Raw genomic sequence first — 26,760 nt, forward strand, 5'->3', positions numbered from 1 at the left:
TATCCAATTATGTGACTATGCTTGCTAGAATGGTATATGACTGGAGGTACCAAGTTAAAGTAGAAGCAGCCCTGGATTTGGCATCAAAGGATTTCTATTCAGGTATAGGTTGGATCTTGGCTGGCCTACATGAACTGAGTTCAAATTCCATCTCTGCCAATTACTAGCTGGGTCGTCTTGGGCAAATTAGTCTCTGAGCCTCAATTTTCCTATTTGCAAAATGTGGATACAGGTTTTTTTTTTGTAAGGGAAATGCTTCGTAAATGCTACTGAGCTCTTATCGGTATACCTCTCTCTGTATCAACACACTTCTGATGTAGAGGCAGAAATACATGCTAGGTAAAAAATACTACATGTGACAATATATGGCTGAAGTAAGAAACATAGGTTCTCCGAATCTCCTCTCTTCCTTGATGGATTTAGAACCAGAGGATGGTTGAGACACGGTGCTGCAGAATGATGGAGGCAAGGCTGAAGCACATAGGAAAGAGATTTTGCCTTTTATTTTCTGCAAAACTCTGTAAATAAAATACAAAATCAGACACAGTGGGGAGAGGCAGGGTGACCAGGGATTAGAAGGGAATCCCAGACACCAGTGGGGGTGGGGGAAGCCTGATGGAGGCTGGGGAGGCACTTGACTGCAGGTGGCGGTCTCTGCTGGGGTAGCAGAAGAATATATTAAAGAGATTTATATTTATAGGAATCTGTAGGATGGGAGGGAACCCTGGAGCCTGGGTCCTGACACCCAGCCCACCCCTGCCATTGTCAGTTAGGCCCATCAGGTTGGGGGCTCCCAGGGCAGGGCCAGCCCTGAAAGGTGGTGGTAAAGGAGGGGCTCAGGGGAATAGGCAGTGACTCCAGAGTCCCCTGTGCTCCTGAGACCCAGGAAGCAGGCAGGGATCTCAGAATGCAGTACTGGCCATGCTTCCTGGCCCAAAGATCCTGGGCATGGCTTCCAGAGACTCTTCCAACCTTCGGTGAGCTGACTGTCCATCTTCCCCTGGAAAAGGGCACAATAGGTCATGTTCAGGCATTATCCTCTTGCCCAGTTATCATTCTCCTTCCTACTTGCCTTGTGTGACCACCTCCCTTTCCCCCCATCTCTGCCGGGTTATGAAGAGCAGGCCAGAGCCATACTACACTCACCACACTGCAGAAGGCTCTGCCGGGCAGCCTCCCTTACTTCCTCCTTGTCTGTTTGGCACAGATACACCAGTGGTTCAATGCCCTCTGGGGCCTGGTTGGAGAAAAGAAAAGCATGAAAAGGAAAAAAAAAGGAGCTGAAGCAACAGTGGGAATGGGCCCCAGGTTTGTGGAAGCATTGAGGACAAAAGAGGTCAGGGGTAAGGGTTCCCAAAAGGACAAAGGGTCAGGGGAGTGGAAACCTAGAAAGGAGAAATAGTCATAGAAGAGTGGGATGGCCAGTATAGTGTGGGGACTTTGGAGAGGCAGAATGGGAAGCCCAGAGGGGCATTACCTTGAGACAGCCCAGAGCCACACACCCTGCCACCCGTATCTGTATATCTTCATCCTCTAGTTGTTCCAAAAAACAAAGTAGGGCCTGGGGATATAAGGAGAAAAAGGGCAAAATGAGGCATTCTCTCCACTCTGTTAAGTCTGAGTGCTTTTACTATTTGTCCAGGCCCTTTGGTCTGCCCCCTGACCTTCTTCCGGAATTCTGAGCCCAGGGCTAAACTTCGAAGCTGGGCAGTTACAGCAGCCATCACTTTGCTATTGCCATGGATGAGAAGGGAGCTAAGAGCCCGGAGCCCATCCCGGTGGAGCCGTCCCTCGGGGGCCAGTCTCAATGCCCGGAGCACCACTGCCTGGTCATCTGAATTCAAGTTCTTCACCAGCAACACTGAAAGAAAGAGAGGAAGGGTAGGGAGGAAAGGGAGAGGTCACTGTTCCAGGAGGAAGGTTGGGATGAAGGTCAAGGGCTTTAGGTGGGTGCTTCTATTGATAAAAGGGGATCTGGAGATTCCTAATGGGCAGTGATGCCTAAGAACAATGGCACAGGGCATCACAGACCAAATTCTCCACTGTGCTTCACTCCTGCCCCATCATAACTGAAGGGAAGACAGAAACCCACCAATATAGGGAGAGTCCCCAATCACCCCACTGATGCTCCATTTAAGAGCAGACTGGGGGAGAGAAAGAGTGTGTGGGAGTGCTCACCTATGCTCTCTCTCTCTCTCTCTCTCTCTCTCTCTCTCTCTCTCTCTCTCTCTCTCTCTCTCTCTTTCTCTTAAACCCTTACCTTCCCTCTTGGAGTCAATACTGTGTATTGGCTCCAAGGCAGAAGAGTGGTAAGGGTAGGCAATGGGGGTCAAGTGACTTGCCCAGGGTCACACAGCTGGGAAGTGTCTAAGGCCAGATTTGAACCTAGGACCTCCCATCTCTAGGCCGGGCTCTCAATCCACTGAACTACCCAGCTGCCCCCTCTCTATCTCTCTTAAGCATTACTACTCACCCTCTTCAGCTGTCTCTGTGACATAAGCCTCCATGGAAGGACTGTTCAAGGCCTCAATGTAGCTCCAGAATTGGAAGATTGTGAGTTGTTCCCCAGGTCCTGGTCGAGGTCTCCTGGGCAGCCTCTGCCCCATAGCATCCTCCAGGAACTTTACACACACTGGAGAGAGGGTTTATGAGGGGTGTGCAGGGGTAGGGGGTACTCACGAGGGATGCCATGGAAAGCCTTGAGCCCATGGACATGAGCACCCAGGTGTAGGTGTAGGTGTAGGTAACCTGCCTGCTTCCCATTCTGGGAGGATCAAAATATCCAGGTCATAAAATTCATCTCTCCATGAAATATTTCCTGACCTACCCCTAAGTGCTCAACTCATTCTCTGAACTCTTATAGCACTTGCTGTCTCTGCTACTCTTCTTCCCTTATAAACTACCTGAATTAGAACAGGAAGAACACTGGGATTTGGAATCAGGAGACAAGCTTAAATGCCATTCTTGCTACCCACTACCTGGGTGAACTTGGCAAGTCACAAGAGCTCTCAAGGACCAAGTTTGATCTCTAAAATGGGGAAGTTGGAAAAGCTAGGCTCTATGTTCATTCCAGAGCCAATCTTTTGATCTCCCATGTGAGTCTGGCTTTTCACTGGACACGTTATGATGTCTCCACCTGCACTCTTTGAGGAGGTCAGGGAGTATGCCCTACATTTTTTGTGGCTCTCAGTTAATTCTTCACCTTGAACACAGTATGCGCTAAATAAATATTTATGAGCTGACTGTGAGAGGGAATGAAGTCAAGAGGGCTTGCAGTGCTGGGGGAGACAGATGCACTCACCAGCCTCAGCCAGGCCAGGCTGGCGTAAGGAGAGGCGGGCTCCATACTGACTGCAGAAGGTGAAGAGTATCCGTTCCACAGGACAGACCAGGAGATTGCCTCCCTCCGTGCATTGGTCCCAGAAAGACAGGAAGCCCGGACGGGGAACAGAGAACTGTAGCACTGGGGTGGGGTTTGGGGGGAGCAGTCAGTGGGATGAGGGAGGTCAATAGAGAAGGTCAGCAGTGGTCTGGTCAGTGAGGGGCATGTTGGACTGGGGGATTAAAGAGACATGGAGAGTGGGGATAGGTCTCTGGGGAGGGAGGGAGAGAGGAAGGGAAGGAATAAAGGCAAAAACTCTGGAGAAAGAGGATGGAGGCAGAATTCCCAGGCTTGCTCCAGGGTACAAGGGACTTGGTGCCTTTACCTTCCTGAGCAGAGGTGGCCTTGCCCACTTGCCCCCCACAAAGCTGGCACACCACCTCCAGTACCAGGGCCTCCCGAAGTAGCCGCTCCAATGCTGATGCTTCCTGGCATCGTAAGGGTCCAAAGGTGCCTAGTTTCTGAAGAGCAGAGACCAGCCAGGGCCACCTCAGACACGGGGAGCAGGAGGGGTTCTCCTAGCCCCCTGCTCAGGGTTGGGGTTGAGTGGGTAGCATAGGGGACCTAGAAATATGGTACAGAGCCCAGGGACTGCAACTCCCAACATGCAAAGGGCAGGTGAGTGTATGTAATCTTATAAAAATACCAGTGGAGATTACAAGCATGCAGTGGGGCCATGGAGCTAGACTCTTGGGGTCAGTAATGGGTTAACATATTGGGGGGAGGGTTGCTGGCCTCACCAGCAAGAGGTGGCCACAGTGCTGAAGGTGCAAGACTAGGGCTGTGTCCAGGGCAGGGCAACCAGTGCTGAGGGGGCCAGGTGTAGAGGAGTCCAGGGCATCCTCAGACACGCAGCTGACCCCAGCCTCAGACTCAGGCCCTGGGCTGCTCAGCGTCCTGCAGGAGAGAGCTGAGTAGTGAGCGCCTGCTGTCCAGACCTCCAGAGGCAAAGTGTTACCATCACTCTTCCCAGTGTACATTTATTGAGCTGTTGACCCAGCCCCCCCATTGTCCCTCCACCCCACCTCTTTATACAAACAGGATGGGTGGATAGGAGGACAACAAATGGCTGCACAGATGGAGGATGACTTCACACACACACTCACCACACACACACACACACACACACTCACCACACACACACACACACACACACACACACACACACACACACGGCTCTGATAACTGGACTTTGTCGAGGTGGGGGCCTTTGGATCAAGGGCCAACGTGAATTGTAGTGATGGGAGTGCTTGAGAGGGGTGAGATGAGTCTCAGGGAGAGCAGGGAGCAACCACAGTCAGAGGGCACAAGACTTGTGTTGGCATTTTGAGTATTGGGAAGAAAGATCTCTGGGTTGGAGATGGGAAGGCCGTCCATGAAGTGAGCGGAGGGGGCTCCAGAGGAAGGGATGGGGGCTCTGGCAGGAGGGCAGAGGTGCCGAGGCCTGGGGCCGGAGCAGCCATGAGGGGAGGAGGGGCAAAGCGTGGTCCATGAGGCGAACAGAATGAAAGCTGCTCTGAGCGAGTTCGTCAAGGGACCACAGTTTCTGCTTATGCTGGGCAGGGGGAGTGAGGGCCAAAGGAGAGAGATGAAGGCGACGAGGCCGGTTCCCAGCCATGAGAGAGTGAGGAGATGTTGGGGGGGCATGTCCAGAGGGCAGGTCCAAAATGAGGCTGAGGGAGAGAGGCAGAGCTAGAGGTAGACAGACTAGGGTATCACAAGGGGGTGGCTGGAAGACTCTAAGGAAGAAAAAGACTGGAGACACTTGAAGAGAGGGTGATATCAGGAGCCCCAGGAAGGGAGACGGAGGGGAGAGCTGGAAAAAATGGTGAGGATACAGGTCCCTTTCCCAGTAAATTCTAACTTCCCTCCCCTCCCCTCCACATTCCTAATCTCTCTCACTGTCCTTCCCTCACCTGTCTTCAGGCCCATCATCCTCATCTTCATCCTCATTGAGGAAGCTAAAACTCTCCAGTGCATGCTCCACGGTGAGGCTAAGGCTAGACGCCCGGCTTCGGGACATGCCTTGCCTCTGCTGTGGACACATGGAGAAGAGGGCAATTGATCATTCCTCCTTCCTTTCCCACCTCCATTTCCTCCCCACGTCCATTCTCTCTTACCATCAAGAGACTCTCAAGCCGAGTCACCTCCTGCTCCAGTCCTTGCAGTTCTGGAAATTGGCCCCGACAGTCATCCAGGGCAGAACTCAAGGCTGCCAGGGCTTCTTCCAGCCCCGTGTCCCTCAGCCCAGTTCCCTGCTCCGGCTGCCCCTTCTGGGGAGGAGCTTTGGCCTCCATTACGGGCATACCAGCTGCCTCCTGGACTGGAACCTGGGGCACTACAGGGGGACTGGGGGTATGGTCTGTGAGGGGTAACTGTGTGGTGATGGGAGGGCTGGGATCTGCGTGTGATGAGTTAGAGTATGAATGGGGAGAAGAGGAATCTGAGTGTTGGGGCACAGGATCTGAGTGCAACAGGGCTAGGTCTGGGCAAGGAATAACATGGTTTGTGGATTTGGGACTGGTAGCTGGAGTCAGAGGGGCAAGGTCTGAGGGTGAAGGGGCAGGCTCTGGCTGGGAGGGGGTGGAATCTGGCTGGGAGGGGATGGGATCTGAATAGGAGGGGATGGGGTCTGGGTGGGGAAAATCAGACTCAGAGGATCTTGGATGTGAGGGAAGGGAGTTCTGGTTTAAAGTGACTGGTTCAGAAGATGAGGGGGTAAGGCCTGCATGCAAAGGGGTTGAGTCTAAACAAGATAGGATGGTGCTTGGGCTTAAGGGGTCTGGATGTGCGTCTGGGGTAGGGGGTGGGCTAGAGTCTGGGTGCACTGAGGAGGTGAGACCTCTGACTATATGGGCAGAGGAGGTGAGGCCCTGAGCATGGCTCTCCAAGGCCAGAGATTCATTGGTAGCCTCTGCCAATGAGGCATCCACACTCGCCTCGCTGATATGGCTCAGAGTTCGGCTGTAGGGGATGTGTCCATTGGCCATGATGGGGACTTTGGCCCCCTCCTCCTCCAGGGCCTCCCCCAAGGGATGGGGAAGTTCTGGCTGAGAGAAGGCAATCTGGATCGGGGGAGCCTCAGGTTGTTGCACGAAGGGCCGAGAGGGTGGAGTGAGTCGGGCAGCTCCCGAGAGCTGGGGGCTGGAGGAGTCATCTGAAGACTCTGAGGACAGAGACCACGCTGTTCCATTCTCTAGCTCCTCCTGACGACGGAGCATGTTCTAAAAGGGAGAAGCAAGGAGAAGAGTAAGAAAATGACAAGATAAGACGTAATCAAGGCAAGAAAAGTATGTGAGGGCTTTGGGAGAGCCCCCAATTCATCCATGGAACTTCATACCCTTCCTTCCAACCAGAATCTGTTGGCTAGGGACAGGCCAGAGGAGAAAAGAAGGTATGACCCTGGTGGTCTCAGATGATACCCCCACCGAAGACAGGTCTGTACACAGAATGGTCTTGCACAAATTGGCAACTATGGGGCAGTCTTGGGAGATCTGAGGAAGTTGCCTGGGAGTCCTCCACATGGAAGGTCTAATCCCTCAAGGAGGGGAGGTTAAGAATCACTCACATAGGGGGCAGCTGGGTGGCTCAATGGATTGAGAGTCGGGCCCAGAGACGGGAGGTCCTGGGTTCAAATATGACCTCAGACACTTCCTAGCTTTGTGACCCTGGGCAAGTCCCTTAATCCCCATTGCCTAGCCCTTACTACTCTTCTGCCTTGGAGTCAACAATCAAAACAGTTATTGACTCTAAGATGGAAGGTAAGGGTTTAGGGGGAAAAAAAAGAATCACTCACATAGAAGGCCTGTTCCCTCAGCGAAGGGGTGTCTGGAGGACTCTGACTATAGGTGGAGAAGCGTTTGCTGACAGTGGAAGTCTTGGTGACTGTGGAAGCTGCTGAAGGTTGATCATCCTTGTCAAAGGGGCTGGAGGGAAAGCCAGGGTGTTGCTAGGGTCAGGAGACACATCCTTCTCCCCTCTTCCTTTTTCATATGGCCCCCTCCCAGGCACTCACCTCCAAGTGACCTCAAGGCTGAGCTTAATGGTGCCTAGGTCATTGATATCCACAGCCACAACCTGAGGCAGAGCAGCAAACAGGTCCTTGGTCTCACAGGAAACACTGCCCACAACTACATGGTTTGCCAAGCTCTTTAATTCTGTGACCTGGGGGGCAGGCCAGGAGGAGAGTCAGCCAAGCATAAGTAGGGAGAGCCAGAGACAAGAACTTGTGTCTTGTCAAGACTGTGGCTCAGAAGGGGGAGAAGGCTGTGAAAGGGAGGGAGCTGTAGTCACCTTGATGGAGAGGAATTCTGTGAGCAGTGGCAGGAAGACCATGTCCTCACTGTCCCACACTTGCTTCCCACTGCCTTCGATTCGTCCACGTAACTTCCAGCGCTGACGCCCATATTTCATATAGATCTGAGGAGGAAGGACTTTATCCTCTACCCATTTTACAACTTTACATTACCCATTACCCCACATAGAAGTGATGGCAACCACCAGAGATGAGAAGGTGACCTCTAAGACACTCCCCGACAGAGAGAGAGATGATCCACAGGGAAAAACAACTTGAATCCCAAGACTTCCCTTCCTCACCCCATTCGATGTTCCCACAGTACCTCATATTGGTCCCCAACACACAGTCGGGCAAAACCAGCCAGCCCTAAAAAGAGAATAAGAGAGCTTGTGAGCATTCTTTGGGGGCTCCCTGGACCCTTCCTTATATTTTTTTCCTAAGCCTGGATGTCCCCTTCCCCATCATTTACACACCTTTCATTTTGAGGTGGAATTCACCCAGTTGTCCTTCAATTTCACTTTCCAGCAAACACATGCTCTGGGGATGGGAGAAGAGAGAGCCATCAAGAAGCAGACCCTCTAAACCTCTTCAAAACTCTTGCAAAACCCCACTCCCTTCCTCTGATCTCCAAAAGCCGACCAATCTACTCACCTCAGTGTATTCTCGGTGGCCACGAGTAGCCTCAGCCAGGCTGTCTCTGGCCTCTCGACTCCCCGGAGTCCCTGAAGTATAAGCCCGGACCATGTTGTGTGCTCCATCCCGTAACCGTCGCTGGATGCAATATCCATCATATAACTCATCAATCTGGAGGGGAAGATCAGGAAGGGATCAGAGTAGAGTGGAGATAAGGGAGAAACGTCTGAGCAGGCAACTCTAGGGGACAGGAGTGACCTCACCCTCATGGGTCCAATAATCTAGGAACTTCCAAGAACTTCCTCTTCCAATAGCCAGTGGTCCTTTTCAGCCCCAGGAGAGAAGCACCAGTCCAGATAGATTTTTTTTTTTTTTTTTAGCCCTTACCTTCTGTCTTAAAATTAATACTAAGTATCTACTCTTAAGGCAGAAAAGGGCTAAGGGCTAGGCAATGGGGATTAAGTGACTTGTCCAGGATCATGTAGCTAGGAAGTGTCAGAGGCCAGCCCTAGTATCTTAACTTGACATCTTAATCTATCCCTTGTTTTCCCCTACCCGTCTCCATCATAGTTCTACATCTTTCCATTACTGCTTTTACCTTGCTGGCATGGAATTCCAGGCGCCGAAGGAAACGCTCGATGGATTTCACTTGCTGAGGAAATAAACAAGGTTAGGCAAAGAGAACTGCTAGTTGGGGCTGGGGAAGTGGGGGGTAGATGGGGGTGCCTCCTCCTGATTCCTCTCCCCAACATTGTGACTTCTCATACCTTTGTCAGCCCCCAACTTCTGTCTCAGATCCACTCACCTTGTCCAACTCGTAGAGAAAGCCCTGTATGGGGAAAAATAAGACAGGATGAGGAGCAAAAGACATGGGGTCCTGGATAGCAGGAGTGTGTTAACATTGACAATGCAGGGCATTCTCTGCACTGTTGTTGGGTGAATCTTGTCATCTTGGTCATCTTGTGGATGAATAAGGTAAGGAGAGAAATGGTGAAAAGGAATGGCAGAAGGGCATAGAAACCTATTGGACTTTGCTTTTCAAACCCTTATTAAGTATCAGTTCCAAGGCAGAAGAGGAGCAAGGGCTAGGCAATGGGGGTTAAGTGGCTTGTCCAGGATCACATAGCTAGGAAGTGTCTGAGGCCAGACCTGGTATCTTAAGCAGACAGGAAATAAACCTTGGGCTCTTAGCAGACCCTCCTGGAAATGACTGTGAGAAGAGGGAAGGGATGTAAAGGAACCAGCTTCAACTCACAGCTACATACTATTAGATGTTCAGCATGACATTTACTTCTCAGAAATGGGCATGCTACAAATCAGCGTATGGTTTATTGTTTTATTGACTGTCTAGACTTGACAAATTGGGGGAGAGAGTATTGATAATGCAGATTAAATCTAAAAGTGTGTCAGCTTATATTCCGGCCCACTCTAGCCAGTATCTAAACATTTATCAGCACTCTCCTGGTGTAGCTCCTTCTTATGCTGTTATTCTTTATTTTCTAAGCCATATTCAAGTCTGAGAAGGGCAGCTTTGAGGATGGGGGATGTCCTGAAATGGCTCTTTGTGTATTGTCTTAAACTTAAATTAGCATCCTGTTCTGTGTGTCATTAACACCAGAGAGGACTCTTTCATAGCTCTTCAAGACTTGTGATCAATGTGCATAGGAGTGGGCTGGGGGAAGCAGGGAATGGCATGCTTTAGGAACACTTGGCCACTTACTGAGTCTCTTAAGAGGCACCCCAGGAAGGGATGGGACTGAGAGAGGGCCAAGAAGAGAGGCAGGGACAGACCAGGACAGAAAAAAAGACACTCAGATGGGAGAGACACTCCCCAGTTTAGAAAGAGGAACTCTATTAAAAGCACAACTGGGCGGTATGATGTGGTCTTTGGGACAATAATAAAATTGATTGCTTGGATTCAAACCACATCAGAAACTGCAAGGGGCCTCAGAAAGCATTAGTCTGAATCCTTCATCTTTCAGAAGAGCAAACAGGACCAGAAAGAGGAATCTTCCAAAAATCCGCACATAGTAGCAAAGAGAAGACCAGAAACTGGGTTTTCTGATGCTTAGTCCAAACTCTCTTACATCTCTGGGTACTTTATACCTTTAAGTTTTCCTTAACTAAAATCCTTCCCTTTAATCTATAGCAAAGTAGAATAAGATAGAACTAGGACTTCAGTGGAGAAGAGTGGAGGGTGGGGGGGATGACCCAAACAGATTATATAAGGGAATAGGTCTTGGAAGAATTCAATTAAATTTCATCAATACTGACTAAGCACCTACTATGTTCAGGAGTCAAAGCTAGGATGTTGGCAGTTTGAAGCCAGAAATTAAACATTCTCTGTCTTCAAGAAGCATCCACCAAATTAGGAGGATACAATATTCACCAACTACAATCGAACATAACAGACTTCTCTACTAACAGCAATGCAAGGATCCAGAGCAAGGCTGAGGGACTTATGAGAAAGAAAACTAGCCACATTCAGAGGAAGAACTGTGGGAGGAGAAACACAGAAGAAAAACAACTGCTTGATCACATAGCCAGATGGGAATATTATTGGGGATGTAGACACTAAACGATAACTCTAGTCTAAATATCAATAATATGGAATGAAGTCTCACTCAATGATACACGTAAAACCCAGTGGAATTGTGTGTCGGCTACAGGGGGAAGGGGGGTTGGGGGAGAGGGAAAGAACATGAAACATGTAACAATGGGAAAATGTTCAAAATGAAAAAAAAATAAAATTATTCTGTAGAAAAAAAAGTGTTGTGAGCACCTGGCCTGGAGTCAAGAAATGAGTTCAAATTCAGCCTCAGACCTTTACTAGTTGTATAACTCTGGGCAACTCACTTAATCCTGTTTGCCTTAGTTCCTCATCTGTCAAAGGACTCTTAGAAAGAAATGGCAAACTGATTCAGTATCTTTGCTAAAAAAAGAGTCAGATGGGATTGTAACAACTGAAAAACAACATAATATGTATCGAGATAAATGTCAACAGTTATTTGGAGGAGAGAATGCTAATAAATGGAGAAAGGTTCATTCACAGAGAAGCTGGTAACATGCCTGAGTTAGGCTCTGAAGAAATACAAGGGAGAGGAGGAGGCTGTGCCTTCCAGGTATGGGAGAAGGCTTGGATGTGTGAATGCATGGACATGGAATGCTGAATTTGGGGGAGAGCTAGTAGTCCCACTTGGCTGGAATGCAGCAAGTTTGAATTAAAGAAATGTGAAATAAAACTTGTTTGGAGCTCTACTGGGGAGGGCCTTAAGGTTAGCCTGAGAGCTCTGTATTTATATGGCAATTGGAAGCTCCTGGAAGTTCAGGCTCTGTCCAATGTTTGGAAAAGAGTGTTTTGGCAGAAATGTGGAAAGAGAATGGATGCAAAGAGATCATTTAGAAGGCTGTGACCGACAGTTCAAACTTTTGTAATCAGGAAAGCTAGAGAACCGTCCTAGGTGCACTATCGACCACAGGAATGGACTCTTCTGAGCAATCTTGGACAATGGCAGGGAGAGACTCCTTCTTACTCCTCACTGATGAAGGAGCAGTCAGGAATCAGCTCCCCCTCCCCATTCTACTATAGAGAGATGGCTTTTTCCTTCCCTTATCTTCCCAAGGGCACAGGTCTCTTCCCCACTCATGCTTGCAGTTTAGAGGGAAGGAAGGGTCCCAAATCACTCACCAGCCTAGAGTTTCTCTTGGATTCTCTGATCTGAACTTGGAGTTTCTCCTGTTCTAACTGATGTACTTCCAAGTAGGCCCTGGGGAGGAGTGTGAAAATGTTTAGAATAGGGATCCCACCAGTTCTTCCCAGGTAGAATCACACAATTCTCAAGGAGGAAACCAAAACACAGTCTGTTCTGTATTTGTAATCTTGGGTGTGTGTGGGGGTGGGACCTGGGGTTGGGGGGGACAGCAATTGGGGAATTGTTGTTAGGGTCAAGTTTTCAGGCCATGCTTGGAAAGGGAAGGAGTTAAATAGTATTCCTGGTAAAAGAATATACATATGGGAGAAGCAGTTTATGGACTAGGGATGCCTTCCAAAGTAGCAAGTTGGATTTAAAATTTTTGTGGATGGGGGAGGTGGGGTTCTTATGGGGAAGTCCTCCAGAAGTATGATGTGAAAGAGTCCCATAGGTCATCTGGGGACTGGCCTAGGAAGGAAGGAAGGAAGAGTATCCTTACGTTAGACCCCTCTTCAGGGCTTCATAAACCTGGTCCAGCCGCTCTGGCTGAGGCACCTTTGGGGGTGGGTGTGCCATGGAGAACATCCTGGAGACTCGGACAATGGCAGGTGTTTTTCGGGGGACCACAGGGGGGCTGAAGGCTGCTAGGCTCCTAGAGAGAGAGGAGGTAGCAATTCACAATGAGGACAGTAATAGTCCTGACCCATAAATTCACTGGTATGATGTCTCCTTCATATCACATCCCTTCTTCACAAATCAAATTCATATCAGTTGTCCACTCTAGAACTTCCCCACCCTCAGCTTTCCCCTCAGTACCTGCCCCCCCGGTCCTGGCCACTGAGGACACCTGCGAAGGACTGGCTCCTATTGATCCTGGCGCTGAGGATTCGACGTTGGGGCCGAACAGACAGTGACATCATCGAATGAGTCCGAGAGGGGCTCCCTGATGGGACAAGGAAGGTCGTAAGAGGAGGAGTAGGTGGATAAATTCCCCGACAATTAGGAAGCAAAGGGCCAAGCCTGGAGTTCAGCATGGGAACCCCACCCCCCAGAAGTGGGAGTCCCAGGGTTTCCTCCAACTCATCTGTGAGGCTGGGGGCAGGGCAGAGACACAACAGAAATGGAACAGAGGGTTATAACTGAACCCAGGGGTCCAGATTCCCAACTCCTGACTGTCACAGCTTGTTTCAGTTGGCCGAGTTTTAAAGGCTAGGGTGAAAGGGGGATCCTACCCCGCCTTCTATTCGGGCTTTCTGTCTCTGAGACAACAGTTTTCTACTCCCTCCCCCTTCACATAGGATTACAGATGTAATCCGATCAGGGAAGATGAGGATAGGAGGGAGAGGTCCTCAGCTGGACCCCTAAATCCAAATCCTAGGGCTCCTTTCTTGTTCACTGTACCAGGGGCTAACTAGGGTGGGAAAGGGGAGAAGAGAGAGCCACACTGAGACTCCATCTCTCAGCAGGGATGTTCCTAGACAAAACAGGAGGAGGTAATGAGAGCAGCTCAGAATACAGGTAATCACAGGGCCTGCAAGGCAGGTGGAGTGGGGACTCCGCTTGGCAGCTTCTGGGCTCCACTTCCTGAACCCCTTCCAACTTCCCAAAAAACAATCCCATCCCTTCAGTGCTTCCACATTCCACCTTGTCAGCCAGGGGCAGGCAGTCCAGCCCCCTCCCCCCCCCCAACGGTGCCAAACCTAGGAGCGGAAGGGATTAGGAAGGATGGCTGGGATAGGTGAAGCCTCAGGGGGTCAAGGGGGAGGGGAAATAGGAGAAAAACTTTGGCAAAAGTGCGTGGCAGAATCCCAGCTGGCGGGCCAGGGACTGACTCAGGCCGGAGCTGGTCCCCTCTCCCTTATCTCTGAGAGATTCCTTCCCCCCCTCCCCCGCGACTGCCCCCAACACACACACACAGGCACACACCCACCAAGCCTGGTCCAGGGAGGGAGCAGGAAAGGGAAGGAACAGATTCTGAAGAATGGAAGGAAGCGGCGTGTTTACCCCAGAGATACAGGGGGCGGGGCTGCCCCTTCTGGCCTCTCCAGCCCTCTATTTCCAACTCTCCCCTCCCAAATTCTCTCTCTCCCCTTCCCTCAGATCGCAGGGCTCGGGAGGAGCGGGGAGGAGAAGGGTCAGGGAAGGTGGGCGCAGGGACCTGGTGGGGCACTTTGCACTTAAGGCCCCAGGGGGCTGGCAGACAGGCGGAGCTACTCGGCCCCTCCCCACTAGAGCAGGGGGAAGGGAGCAGGCGCTCGGAGGGTCGGAGTCCCTCCAACCTTAAAGGGCTATAGAAATGTGAGCTATTAATTATTACTAGTAATCATAACAAGAATGATGACAGCCACGAGTCCGGCCCGGGACGGGCCAGGAGGGCAGGGCGGGAGGTGGGAGGTGGGAGGTAGCCAGACCCAGGGCAGAGACGTTGAACCTGCTTCCCCGAAACCAATCTGACCTCTCCCTGATCCCCGGCCGGCTGACACACAGGAACCTACACGATTCCTCATTCTGGGACTGCCCTCATACCCTCTCTCCCACCTCCAACTGGGAGTCCGGGTGCTTGGGTTCTGGGGAGAGCCTGGAAAGGCCCGGGAGCTGCCAGGAGGATCGATAAACATAAATGTGGCTGCTCAAGGGGGCAAGGACGCTCCCCCGGACACTCTGCCCGATCCCGATCCCCCAGATCCTGAGGAGTGGCGGGCTTTAAAGGCCAGAGCACAGCAGGGGATTCCCAGATTGGTGGGGGAGAGCGGACATCGGAAGGAGGGGTCTCTTTGGGCTCCGCGGGCTATGACGGGAAAAGCCCCGCCCCTGCCGGTTTTCCAGAGTTTCAGAAAGGGAAACCGAGTCCCGACTAGACCACTGCCTAGGCCACACACCCCCTTCTGCCCACTCAGGTCTTCCAGCCTCAGTTGATCACCCTACATCCCTGCCAAGTCTCCCCAGGAGGCAGTGTGTCTGTGGGGGTAGGGGGAGAGGGGGTTACCTCTCTTTCTCGCGTTCATGGTGGGTGGGGGCGACTCCGCTGCACCGGCACCTCGGCTGGGCCCGGCCCGGTGGAGCGGACCTGCTCGGGCCTAATCAGCCCCCAGGGCCCCAGTCCGGCCTGGTTGGGCTCTGCTCCGGCTCCCGCAGCAGCTGGGGCTCAGGCTCAGACTCCAGCTCCTCCCCTCGGCCCTGGCCGGGTCCCCCGCCCAGTTCCTGCTGTTTAGTGCCTGACTCAGAGTCCCTCCTGCAGGCGGAGGGGGACTGGGCGGGCCAGGGGTGGGCTCCCACGACCTGTCTCCAGTACATATGGGGGTGGGGAGGGCTGGACCCCTCTCCCCTTCACGGGGTCATTAGCCCGGGGGACCCGGCTGATGTAGGAAAAGAGAGGGTGGACACACTCATCTCGGCCCCCACGAGCTTTCCTGGGGATCAGGATGAGGGGTATGCAAGATCGGTGGCAGCCAGCTAGTGCACAACAAACCGGGGACTCTAAGAGGGAAACATTTTACTGTGCCTTTCTAAGCACCCAGGGGCAGTTTGCCATCGTGGATAGAGGTCAGAACATCGGGGCAAGCAGAGCTTGGGTGCTAGTCCTACCTGGGATCACACACTGGCTGACCAACTGCTGACCCCCAGAATGATCTGACTGGGCCAGGGAGTCTCCTCACAGGGTTTTCTTTACACCAGTGAATGAACAATGAATGGCTACCTTCCTCCTAATTCTCCACCCCCCACTGGGTGGAGACCACTCAGGCTGGCAAATTGGTTCAGTAGAGCTGGAAGAGGGTTCTGAGAAAATCTAGCTCAGCTTCTTCATTCAACTGGTGAGGAAATGGAGGTCAGGAAAGATTAAATGAACTGACCAAAGTTATATAACTAGATGGCTCACTGGATACAGTACTACTGGAGTACTGGAGAATTCACTTTCCTGAGTTCAAATCTGGCCTGAGACACTAGCTGTGTGTCTTTGGTTAAGTCATTTAACCTTGTTTGCTTCAGTTTCCTCATATGTCAAATGAGCTAGAGAAGGAAATGGCAAACCACTCCAGTACCTTTGCCAAGAAAATGGACACAATTGAACAACAGCAAATGTAGGTAGCAAGCTTCAGAGATAGGATGGTAGGATCTGAATCCAAGTCTTTTCGATGGGGTTTGGACCCTTCTCAGTCTGTTTCTCCTTCTGGAGAAGGGAGGCTATATGATCCTTTGAGTCCAAACACCCTTTCTGTCTGCTTCCCTCCCACCAGGGACATCTCTAGTGGGAGTTCAGGCCTCTTCCCCCTTCCCCTCCCTTCTTTGTTATTCAAGGGAAGTCAGGTTAAAATGAACTGCCACAGTGGTAGGGAAAGAACACTGCCCAGGAAGTCAAGATTCCTTGCTTTGACACTGACCAGCTGTGTGACTGTGAGCCAGTCACTTCCTTCCCTAGCTAGGGCTTTTTTAAATCTGTAAAATGAGAGCCCTAGCTTTCTAGGATGAAGAGGAGTCTTGGATGGTGGAGGGACTTTGCCTTGGTAATTCTGGAGTCTGGGGCTTTGAGGCTAATTGATATTTGTGACCTTTAGGACTTTAATACTCTTGGGACATTTTTGAGCCCCTCCCTCAACTAGGGAGTTTGTTGTTCAGTTCTTTCAGTCCTGTCTGATCCCTTGTGTCCCCATTTTTTGGGGGGGTTCCTGGTAAAGACATTGGACTAGTTTGCCATTTCCTGCTCCAGCTCATTTTATAGATAAGGAACTGAGGCAAATGGGGTTTAGTGACTTGCTTAGGTCACACAGCTAGTTAAGTATCTGAGGCTTGATTTGAACTCAGATCTTCCTGATTCTAGGCCCAGTGCTACCTCCAGCCCCAACAACAACAACAATCCTGAGCTAGCTTCCTCTTAGTTACTAGAAGAGATACTTTCTGGAGCAATCTTAAAAAGCCTGGGGGCAACATTTCCTAAAGGTTATATTTCCTCCCCAGAAGAGGAAACTGAGGCAGCGGGGATTAAAATCTAAGACCAGAACCCCAGAAATGGATGGGGAGTGGGCAGAAAGGCCTGGACTATTTGCTCAAATAAACCCTAAATTCTGGAAAGAGTGGCCAATGTCCATGGCCCCTTTGGAGTGAGCTGGCCTGGGCTGCTAGGTGTACTGGTAGATGGTATATGGTATATGGCCTCAGACACAATTTCTTCATCTGTAAAATGAGCTGGAGAAGGAAATGGCAAACCACTCTAGTATCTTTTTATTTTTTAAGCCCTTACCTTCCATTTTAGAATTGATACCTTATATTGGTTCCAAAGCAGAAGAGCAGCAAGGGCTAGGCAATGGGGATTAAGTGACTTGTCCAGGGTCACACAGTTACAAAGTGTCTGAGGTCACATTTGAACCCAGGACCTTCTGCCTGTAGGCCTGGTTCTCAATCCATTGAGCCAGCCAGATGCACCCCTAACCACTCCCAGTATATTTGCCAAGAATATCCCAAAAGAGATGAAGAGTTAGATAAGCCTGAAGCAACTCAGCAACAACAACGATCACAAAGCTAATAAATCTGGGAACTGGGACATGATCTCTAGAGAAGGGGAAAGGAATAAGCGTTTATATAACCCCAACTACTTGCCAGACACTGTGTTAATTAAGCTCAACCTCACATTATCCCTTCAAAGTAGGTACTATTATCCCCATTTTACAGTTAAGGAAACTGAGGCAAACTGAGGTGAAGTGATTTGCCCAGGCTCACATAGCTAGGAAATGTCTGAGGCTGGATTTGAAGTCACTGCTTCCTAATTCCAGGCCCATCCATTGTGCCATAGATGTCAAAGACTCTCAGATTTGGCAGGGACTTCAGAGATCATCTTGAGATAGCCTGGGTTAGTGGAAGGAATCCTCCTTTGGAATACTTCACTCGGTTACTTACTATCAGTGTAAAACAGATTAACAACAAAACCAGATAAAAGCAAGTCTCTTAGCCTCTCTCTGAGCCTCAGCTGGTTGCTGTAGTTCATTCGTTTCAGCCTCTTCTGTGACCCTCTTCTGGGGTTTTCTAGGCAGAGATACTGGAGTCCTTTGCCATTTCCTCCTCCAGCTCATTTTATAGATAAGGAACTGAGGTAATCAGGGTTAAATGACTTGCCTAGAATCACACAGCTAACAAGTATCTGAGGCCAAATTTGAATTCAGTTCTTCCTGACTACCCTATTCAATATCCACTGCACCGCCTATCTGCCTTGGGCCTCATTTTACCCATCTATAAAATGGGGGAGGGACTAGACTAAGGGACCTCTAATGTACTCTGATTTAAACATCTTAGTTCATTTTTACAGAGGAGACAGCTTGAGTATCAGAGATAAGGAATGATTTGTTCAATTTCTTATAACTAGTTAGTGGCAAAACCAGAACTAGAACCCAGGTCTCTTATTGTCATTAACTGATCCCCAACCCCCATTCCATGGCTAAGATCTTCAGCTCCAGACACAATTTCTACCCAAGCTCTTTTTTCAGACCCAAAGCTAAGGAAGTGCCCTAGGATGACGTTTGACAGGGGTGGTGAGGGGCCAAGTCAGAGGAACAGGAGAACAGATAGAAGTGAAACAGGTTAGAGATCATTTCATTGGTAATGGGCATTCTAAGATGAGGAAACTGGCAGCACAGTGATTAGACCTTTGGACCTAGAATCAGGAAGACCTGAGTTCAAATTTGGCCTTGAACACATCCTAGCTGTGTGACCCTGGGCAAGTCAATCAACTTGTCTTCAGATTTCCTCAAATTTTAATATCTTCAACTGTAAAATGGAGCTAATAATAGTAGCATTTGCCTTTTAGGGTTGTTGTGAGGATCAAATAAAAGATAATTATTGTAAAGGTCTTAGCACAGTGCCTGACACACAGTAGGTGCTGAATAAATGCTACTTCCCTTCCCTTCTGCCAAGGTAGATAAGATACTCTTCTCTGAAGCCTACAGAGTCTTCACCATAGCATCTCAGAAGGTTGCCTGGGGGCACAGAGAGGTTGAAGGATTAACTCAGAGTCTTACAGCCAGTATGCCTCAGAGTAGGACTTGAACCAAGGTCCTGCAGGTTCAGAGACAGGCTCCCGACCTGCTTCCACTTCTCAGTGTCACAGGAACCAGATTTAAATGTAACTGGGAAGTAGTTCATAATATCAATAAAAATAAGATAAAATAGAGATAACTACATTTTAGAACTAAGGCAATGTAGGGCTGCAGGGTCCTTGTACATCTGAGCAGTCTTGGTTCTATTTGATTTTAAGAAACTAATTATGTGGTACAATGGACAGAGCATTGGGTTTGGAATGAGGAAGAGTCAACTTACTGAGTTCAAATCCAGCCTCATACACTTACTAGCTGTGTGACCTTAGGCAAGTCACTTAACCCTGTTGGCCTCAGTTTCCTCATCTGTCAAATGAGCTGGAGAAGGAAATAGCAAACCACTCAATATCTTTGTCAAGAAAATCTGCAAATAGGGTTACAAAGAATCAGATATGCCACCACTGCCCTATACCATGGGGCCCCTTAGAATGGAAAAATAGTAAAATACCAGAAGCAGCTCATTATTCTATAGCACAAAATATAGTTCTTCATACCTACTATTTCATTTGATCTTCAGGATAATCCTTTCCTCTTTGGGAAAGGCAGCAAAGGCAATATTGTCTCCATTTTATAAAGGAGAAAACTGAGACTCAGACAAATGACACAGCTAGTTAGTGGCAAATCCAGGACTTTGATCCAGGTTTCCTGACTTCCAGGTCTATCATTCTTTCCTGGATGAGCTGGAGGTCTGTAAGAAAGTCTAAACTAAAATTCCATTTAGAGAGCCAGGCTGGGAAACAGGAGGTCCTAGGTTCAAAACTGGCCTCAGACACTTCCTAGATGTCTCTCCCTGGGTAAGTCACTTAACCCCAGTTGTCTAACCCTTATCAGTCTTCTGTCTTGGAATAGACACTTAGTATTGATTCTAAGACAGAAGGCGAGAGTTTTTTCACCTTCTAAAGGAAGCCTTTCCCAGGCCTTAATTCTAGTGCTTTTCCTCCGTTAATTTCTTATTAGAAATAAGAATATAATGCAGCATATATAAGAATGTATAATAAAATAATAATAAATAATATTTCTTATTTAACCCGTATATAGCTTAATTTGTATATATTTGTTTGCGTATTGCAGGGTGAGCAACATATGGCTCTCGAGCCATATCGGGCTCTTTTGAGGGCCAGATATGGTTCTTTCTGCAGGAGCCATAAAGTCCATTTTTTTTTTCAGGCCAGGTTACAGGAGCCGCACTGTGAGCACTGTACGGCTCTCACGAAATTTCATTTTAAAAAAATGTGGCGTTTATGGCTCTCACGGCCAAAAAGGTCGCCGACCCCTGGTATATTGTCTCCTTCCTTAGATTAAGATCCTTGAAGGCAGGGGCTGTCTTTTCCTCTTTTTGTATCCCAAGAGCTTAGCACATAGTAGGGACTTACTGAATTTTTATGGACCGATTGGTTCTGAATAATAATCCAGGCAAAGTGGTAGCACTATTTCCCTTTTAATCTTTCTATGTGCCAGACACGCACTGAAGATACAAAGAAAAGGCAAAAGGTAAATGATATAGCACAGTGCCTGACACTTAGCAGGCCATTAATGAATGTTGACTGATGGAATTTGAGCTCCTGGAGGGAAGGAACTGCTTTATTTTTGTTTTTATAGTCTAAGAACCTTGAATAATGCCTTGGATATATCAAGCCCTTAAAATTTTATTGATTGTTTACATTAAAGGCGTTTTATAATTAAAGTGCGTGTAAACCTGTTGGTGGCTAGGTGGTTCAGTGGATAGAGCATTGGTCTTAGAGTCAGGAAGACCAGATTCACACACCTCTAGCTCGGTGACTCTGGACAAGTCACTTAACCTCTGTGTGCCTTAGTTTCCTCATCTGCATGATGGAGACAATAATATTCACAAATTAATATATATGTGTACATATATATATATACATATACACATATTCACACATATATGCATGTGTGTATATCTATGTGGGCAGTTAAATGGTACAATGGAGAAAACACCAATCCTGGAGACAGAAAGACCAGAATTCAATTCTGGGCAAATTACATAATCCTGTTTGTCTCAGTTTCCTCATTTGTCAAATGAGCTGAAGAAGGAAACGGCAAACCACTGCAGTATCTTTGCCAAGAAAACTCCAAATGGGATTTGAAAGAGACTGACATGACTGACATGGATGAACAACAGCAAAATCTGTTTATATATAATGTTTTCATATCTTATCCATATCTTAAGTTGGAAAATGTCCAGAACTAAACTAATTATCTTTCCCCCTAAACACTTCTCTCTCCCTAATTTCCCTATTACTTAAAAAAAACACACAGAACCCTTTACCTTTTTGTCTTAGAATAGGTACTAAGCCTTGACAAGAAGCATTATAAAGTAGTGAAGGGAGACTTCACTTATCCAGAATCTGCTGGAGCAGTCTCTCTATCTCTCTTTCTTTCTCTCTGTCTCCCTGGCTGCCAAAAACAGACTCGCTAATTACTTAAAAAAAAAAAAAAAACAAAACAACAAAAAAACACAACAACACAAAACACCTTCCGTTCCCTCTTAGAATTAATACTAAGTATTGGTTCCAAAGCAGAAGAACAGTAAGGGCTACACAACTGGGGTTAAGTGACTTGCCCAGGGCCACACAGTTAGGAAATGCTTTAAGTCACATGTGAACCCAGGACCTCCCATCTCTAGACCTAGCTCTCTGTCCACTAAGCCACCCAGCCACCCCACTTCGCTATTACCTTTGAGGATACTTAGGCTCACAACCTAAGTGTCATACTCAGCTCTTCACTCTCACTGATTCCCAATATCCAATAATTCATTAAGTCCTGTCATTTCTACTTTCATAAATTCTCTTATACATCCTCTTGTCTCCTCTGCCACTGTCACCACTCGTTCAGGCCTTCCTCATCTCATACCCAGACGATTGCAATAGCCTTCTCTCTGGTCTCCCTGCTTCAGTCTCTCTCCAGGCTAGTCCCATCTCTATTCAAGCTGTCAAATTGATCTTTCTAGTCTGATCATGTTACCCCAACCTGTCTAATCAACTCCAGGGATTCCTTATCACCTCCAGAATCACATATAAAATGATCTGTTTGGCTTTGAAGGCCAGCCATCACCTGGTCCCTTCCTACATTTTCAGACTTCTTATACTTTGCTTCTCTCCAAATACTCTTCCATCCAGTGACACTGTCCCTCCACCTTATCTCTCAACCCTGGACATTTTCTCCCATGTCTGGGTTCCTTTCCCTCCTCATCTCAACCTACTGGCTTCCCTGAAATCCCCACTAAAATCCTACTTTCTGCAAGGAATCTGTGTCAGAACTCCTTAAGTCTTAGTGTCTTCCCTATAAAACGAGCCCGCATGAAACTTGTTTGGAAAAAAAAAAGGGGGGGGGGAGAAAAGGAGTGTTTGTACATGGTTGGCATGTTGTCTCTCCCGTAAGAACATGAGCTCCTTGAGAGCCAGAAGTGGATTTTTTTCCCATTTCTTTGTATCAGCAGCACTTAGCATGGTGCCTGGCATGTGCTTGTTGATTTGACCTTGAAGTACTATATACATGCTAGCTATTATTATTATTATTGTGGTGATTATTATGAAATCCTATAGACTTGTGAACTATATTTTTACACCTGGCAGAGGGGGCTGGGGCCAAGGGTGGGCTGCCCACTGGTTTACTGGAGAGAGCACTGAGTTTACATTCAAGCCCACTTGGTCCCAGCCCAGTCCTGTGCTCTCAGTCTTTTCCCATCCTGAGGGTTTTGCCCGTTTTTTTTTGTTTTTGTTTTTCTCATCTATAATCTGCATCTATAAATTGCAGCTACCTGCCTATAGGGATAGGCAGAACACATGTCACAAGGTTTGATTTTTTAAACTTGACTCAAGATTCCATTGATGCAGTAGGGAGCTCCCTTTGGGGAAATTTCCAGTTCTAAAGCAGATCCGCAGGCCATTATGATGCAATTTAGAGTTTTATAGAGTCGCCTGGGGCTGTAAGAAATTAAATGACTTGCCTAGGGTCACTCAGCCAGTGTGACAAAGGCAGAACTGGAACCTCCACGATCCACAGCTAGGTCAGGCATTTAGCCCATTGCCTTTCTCTGTGAGGAAACCTTGGCAGTTTTTAAAAATGTTTGCTTTTGTTAAGAGTAGTTTGGGCATGGGTGTCTCGCGGAGGGCACAGGCAGGAAGAAGGAACCCAAACTCCTGTACCCTCTTCCAAGTGCATTCCTAGCCTCTTTCTTCCGGAGTCTCCCTCGGACCTACGTCCCCACTACCTTTTGCCCCGGCACTGGGGAGGTGACAGAATCAGGAACCCACGTCCGAGGGCCTCCCTCCCATGCTTTCCCTAGCCTGGCACCGGGCCCGGGCTGCGGCCACCGCACGCGCTGAGCCAGAAGTCCTGCCACCTGCCGCCCGTCCCCTACGCTAGGACCGAGCCGCCAGCTGGCACGGCAGCCCGCCCACACCCGCTAGCTACCCGGATCCCCAGTCGCGAGAGCCCCCAGCCTCAGGGCGGGCCTGGCGGCGGCCCCTCCCTGGGAGGGGCGGGGGAGAGGATGTAAACACTGGCCAGGAGGACGCGGGGTGGGTGAGGTGTTCCAGGCGGCACGACATTGATCATTTCCCTGGTAGCCAGGACTCCCTAACCTGGTCCTAGACCAGTGCCACAAAGCCCCCATGGTGCCCCCAGCCCCATCCTCAGAGGTTTAAACTCCGCTCCTCTTTCCAGAGCCTTGGCAGCCCCTTTGTCCCGGAGCCCCGCCCCCCCCACCCCTCCCTCTTATCCCCCTTGACAACAGCCCCAAACCCTGGAGCTGACGCACAGCCCGAGCTGGCGCCTCCAGCTCCTCCCCAGCACCCCCCCCCTTCCTTCCCCCATGCCGGGCACTCTGAGTGGCAGAGGGGCTGCCAGGCCTGAAGCTAGGAGTCTCCTCCCTTCCTTCTCCTCCCTGTCTAAGGAGGTGCTGTCTCTCTGGGCGGTCAGCCCTGACCTGAGAGAGGTCGGGGAAAGAGACTGCTAATTTCACACCCAGACTGCAGCACCTTCAGCCTTAACAAACTGAACCAGAGCTGTTTGGGGTGCTTTGTTGCCCTGGCATGGGAAGGAGGGCAGAGAGAGAGGAGGCAGGCGGGCAGGGTGAAGGTGGCTTTGCCTTCACCATAAGGGCCTCAATTTTTTTGGACCTGCTACACTTCTTAGCCATCGTCCTATGCACCAGGCCAGTTGTATATCCCGGTCAGGCCCCTCCCCTCTCAAGGGTCAGCTGGTCACATTCCCAAAGCTGTAGGCACACTGGAGGCAGAGGGACCCTGTGGCTCACCCCATTAGGCGGCAGGGAGGGAGTGTGGGAGGGACCTTCCTTAGGGGCCAGGCTTGAAGGAATTATATGAGGCGCCCCCCTTTCCCACCAGGCAGCAAGAGGAGGGTGCCTGAAAAGCAGTGACTCAGCCTGGGACCCCTCCTGTCTTCCGTCAGTTTTTCCATCTGGGCAGAGAGAGCCATCTCTCCCAGGGCAGGGCTTGGGTGCTGGAGCCTTAGGGATTAGGCCCAAACAGTGTATAACTACCTTAATGTGCTCAAAGAGTTTTGGGGGCTTGGTTCCCCATCAGCCACTGCCCTAGTTCCGTTGAGCCCTGTACCCCAGATCTCTTAACCTGAGGCATAACCAAACTCCTTATTTCTTTCTGTCCTAAACAGAGCAGATAGATAGACTCCCATAGGAGCAGAGTGGCGGCTGTTCCCCAGCAAACAGAGGGAGAACTTCTGCTAAATTTAATCTCCAGTTCTGGCTTGGATCTGATCTAGTCTAGACTGATCCTTCTTTCATCCTCAAGGTTCAAGGGAAGAAGTCCCCCTACTTTCTAAAGTTCAAAACAAATAAACAAAAACCAAGGGGGTTCAGTGGGAGCTATTTTCTTAGGAAGGGCAACTTCCAGAGGGGATGACTGATGACTGGTGAGGTCCAACTTCAGGCTCTCCTTGGTCAGCCCCTTCCCCCACTCCCCCCCACATAAACTTAAACATCTGTTTTGTTCTCTGTATAGACTGTGAAACAACTACATACATACAAGTCGCTGAATGACTGGGACTTGCAGACTGACACAGTCACTAAAATATAAGTTCACACGGACACCCATGGGAAGGACTAAGGGGGAAGTTTTCCCTCCTGCTATCAGAACAACCATATAAAATCCTACTGCTGCTGCAGACCGTATGGCTGGGGGTCAGGATGGTGAGCAAAAAAAGGATGGGGAACAATGTCCAACTCTTCCCCAAAGCTTCAGTCCTTGCTAAAGACCTCTAGCTTGGATTACTGGTTTAACCTGGGTGGAGAGTGATGTCAGAGTTAGATAAGCAGGAAAAGTTCCTAAGACCCCAAACTCCCTACTCTTTCACAGCTTCACAGCTTCACAGTTCCCCTTAGAGGGAACACTAACTGCAATACTGTGGGGAGACATAAAAGTGGGTAGCTTCCTCAGTTTCCCCATCATTGCCTTCCCTAGTCTCCTATCTTGCTTCTACCACCTATCTCCCCTATCTCTTTCTCCATCACCCTTTCTTCTTGGTTTCCTCCAGCCCTTTTCTGCTCTTTGCTTCCTTAGTCCCTCCTATCTCTTCCCTTCCCAAAGGCTTCCTGTAGCTTAGTCGTCCCAAATCCATGTCTTTCTCTGCCTCCCTTAGTCCCTCTCCAGTCTCTGCCTCCCCCACTCCCCTTTTTCTCCCTCCCTCCCCCCAATCTCCAGGTCTCTGCCTCCCGCACGCCCAGAAGCAGCTGCTACGACAAGCGGCAGCGGGTGGGGGCGGCTGTGGAGGCAGAGTGGGGGCCACCAGCTCCAGACCCTTGTCTAGGCTTCTTCTCATCCAGCGGGGCCTTTGTAGGGCTCAGATCCCCCTCCTCACCCTAAGACAAGGGGAGGAGGACGGGCTCAGGAAACAACCGGTTGACCTAAGATCTGGGGCGCTTGGAAATAGGTCCCCCACCCCCACTCCGGCTGCGCTGCCGGCCTGGCAGGGCAGGGAGTTGTGCTTATGGTTGGGGTAGGGGAGATGGACCTGCCTGGAGGCTCTGGCTTTCATGGGGTGCCAGAGCAGTCCCGTTAGCCTTCTGACTAGGTGCCCAGGAACACCCAAGGGAGGGATTCTGGGGTGCTCAGAACCCACGAAGCCAGCCTAAGGTGGGGTGGGGGAGGCCAGGACCAGGCTGCAGTCCCAAGTCCCAGGCTCCCCTGCACAGATTTCTCGGGCACTGGGACTAAAGGCTGCTGATGGCGCGGATCGCAGGCCCTAGCGGTGGAGATCTCTGTGGCAGGGCCCGAGTCGGACAGGCGGACGTGGGGGGAACAGACAAACGGAGAGCGGTAGATTTGGGGACAGATACCACTGCCTGGACCCACATTAACCCCTGCGGCGCCCGGGGAGGAGGCGGGGGCGGGACCTGTCGGATCGGATCCCCCCTCCCCCTCCCCAGGCCTGGCTAGAAGCTCCGCAACGCTCCACAAACCTCCGCCCCAGACCCCGGTTCGGCCAGGATCCGAGGTACCCCCACTCACATGGTTCTGCCTCGCTGGGCTGCGCTGGGCCCGGCCGGCCCAGACGCTCCGATCTGCCTGCCCGGTCCGGGCCTCCTCCTCTGCCGCCGTCGCCGCCGCTGAAGCCGGCGCCGGCCCCTCCCTCCTCCCCCTCTAACCTCCCCCCCCTGCTCCCCCTTCCCCCATC

The 26,760-nt window shown here is 50.0% G+C and overlaps 1 protein-coding gene across 2 annotated transcripts; it reads right to left on the bottom strand.

Moving 5' to 3' along the window:
• Positions 1-481: 481 nt before the first annotated feature.
• RIPOR1 (RHO family interacting cell polarization regulator 1) lies at positions 482-26,671 on the bottom strand. Of its 2 annotated transcripts, none has more exons than XM_044663222.1 (22): positions 26,595-26,671; positions 12,821-12,947; positions 12,504-12,656; positions 12,001-12,079; positions 9,118-9,141; positions 8,911-8,964; positions 8,331-8,483; positions 8,153-8,216; positions 8,002-8,045; positions 7,676-7,801; positions 7,398-7,546; positions 7,179-7,308; positions 5,503-6,606; positions 5,299-5,417; positions 4,123-4,279; positions 3,708-3,843; positions 3,302-3,463; positions 2,474-2,632; positions 1,665-1,861; positions 1,478-1,561; positions 1,147-1,237; positions 482-1,000 (listed from the first exon to the last, which is right to left on the bottom strand). In XM_044663222.1, the coding sequence occupies exons 2-22, from the start codon at positions 12,922-12,924 to the stop codon at positions 903-905; spliced, it is 3,387 nt and encodes a 1,128-aa protein (XP_044519157.1). In that variant the 5' UTR covers positions 12,925-12,947; positions 26,595-26,671; the 3' UTR covers positions 482-902. The 2 variants fall into 2 exon arrangements, with proteins under 2 accessions (XP_044519157.1, XP_044519156.1); XM_044663221.1 differs by lacking the exon at positions 26,595-26,671 and adding an exon at positions 14,991-15,089.
• Between the last annotated feature and the right edge of the window lie 89 nt (positions 26,672-26,760).

This window comes from Gracilinanus agilis, chromosome 2 (genome assembly GCF_016433145.1).
Source record: "Gracilinanus agilis isolate LMUSP501 chromosome 2, AgileGrace, whole genome shotgun sequence".
Classification (NCBI taxonomy): domain Eukaryota; kingdom Metazoa; phylum Chordata; class Mammalia; order Didelphimorphia; family Didelphidae; genus Gracilinanus; species Gracilinanus agilis.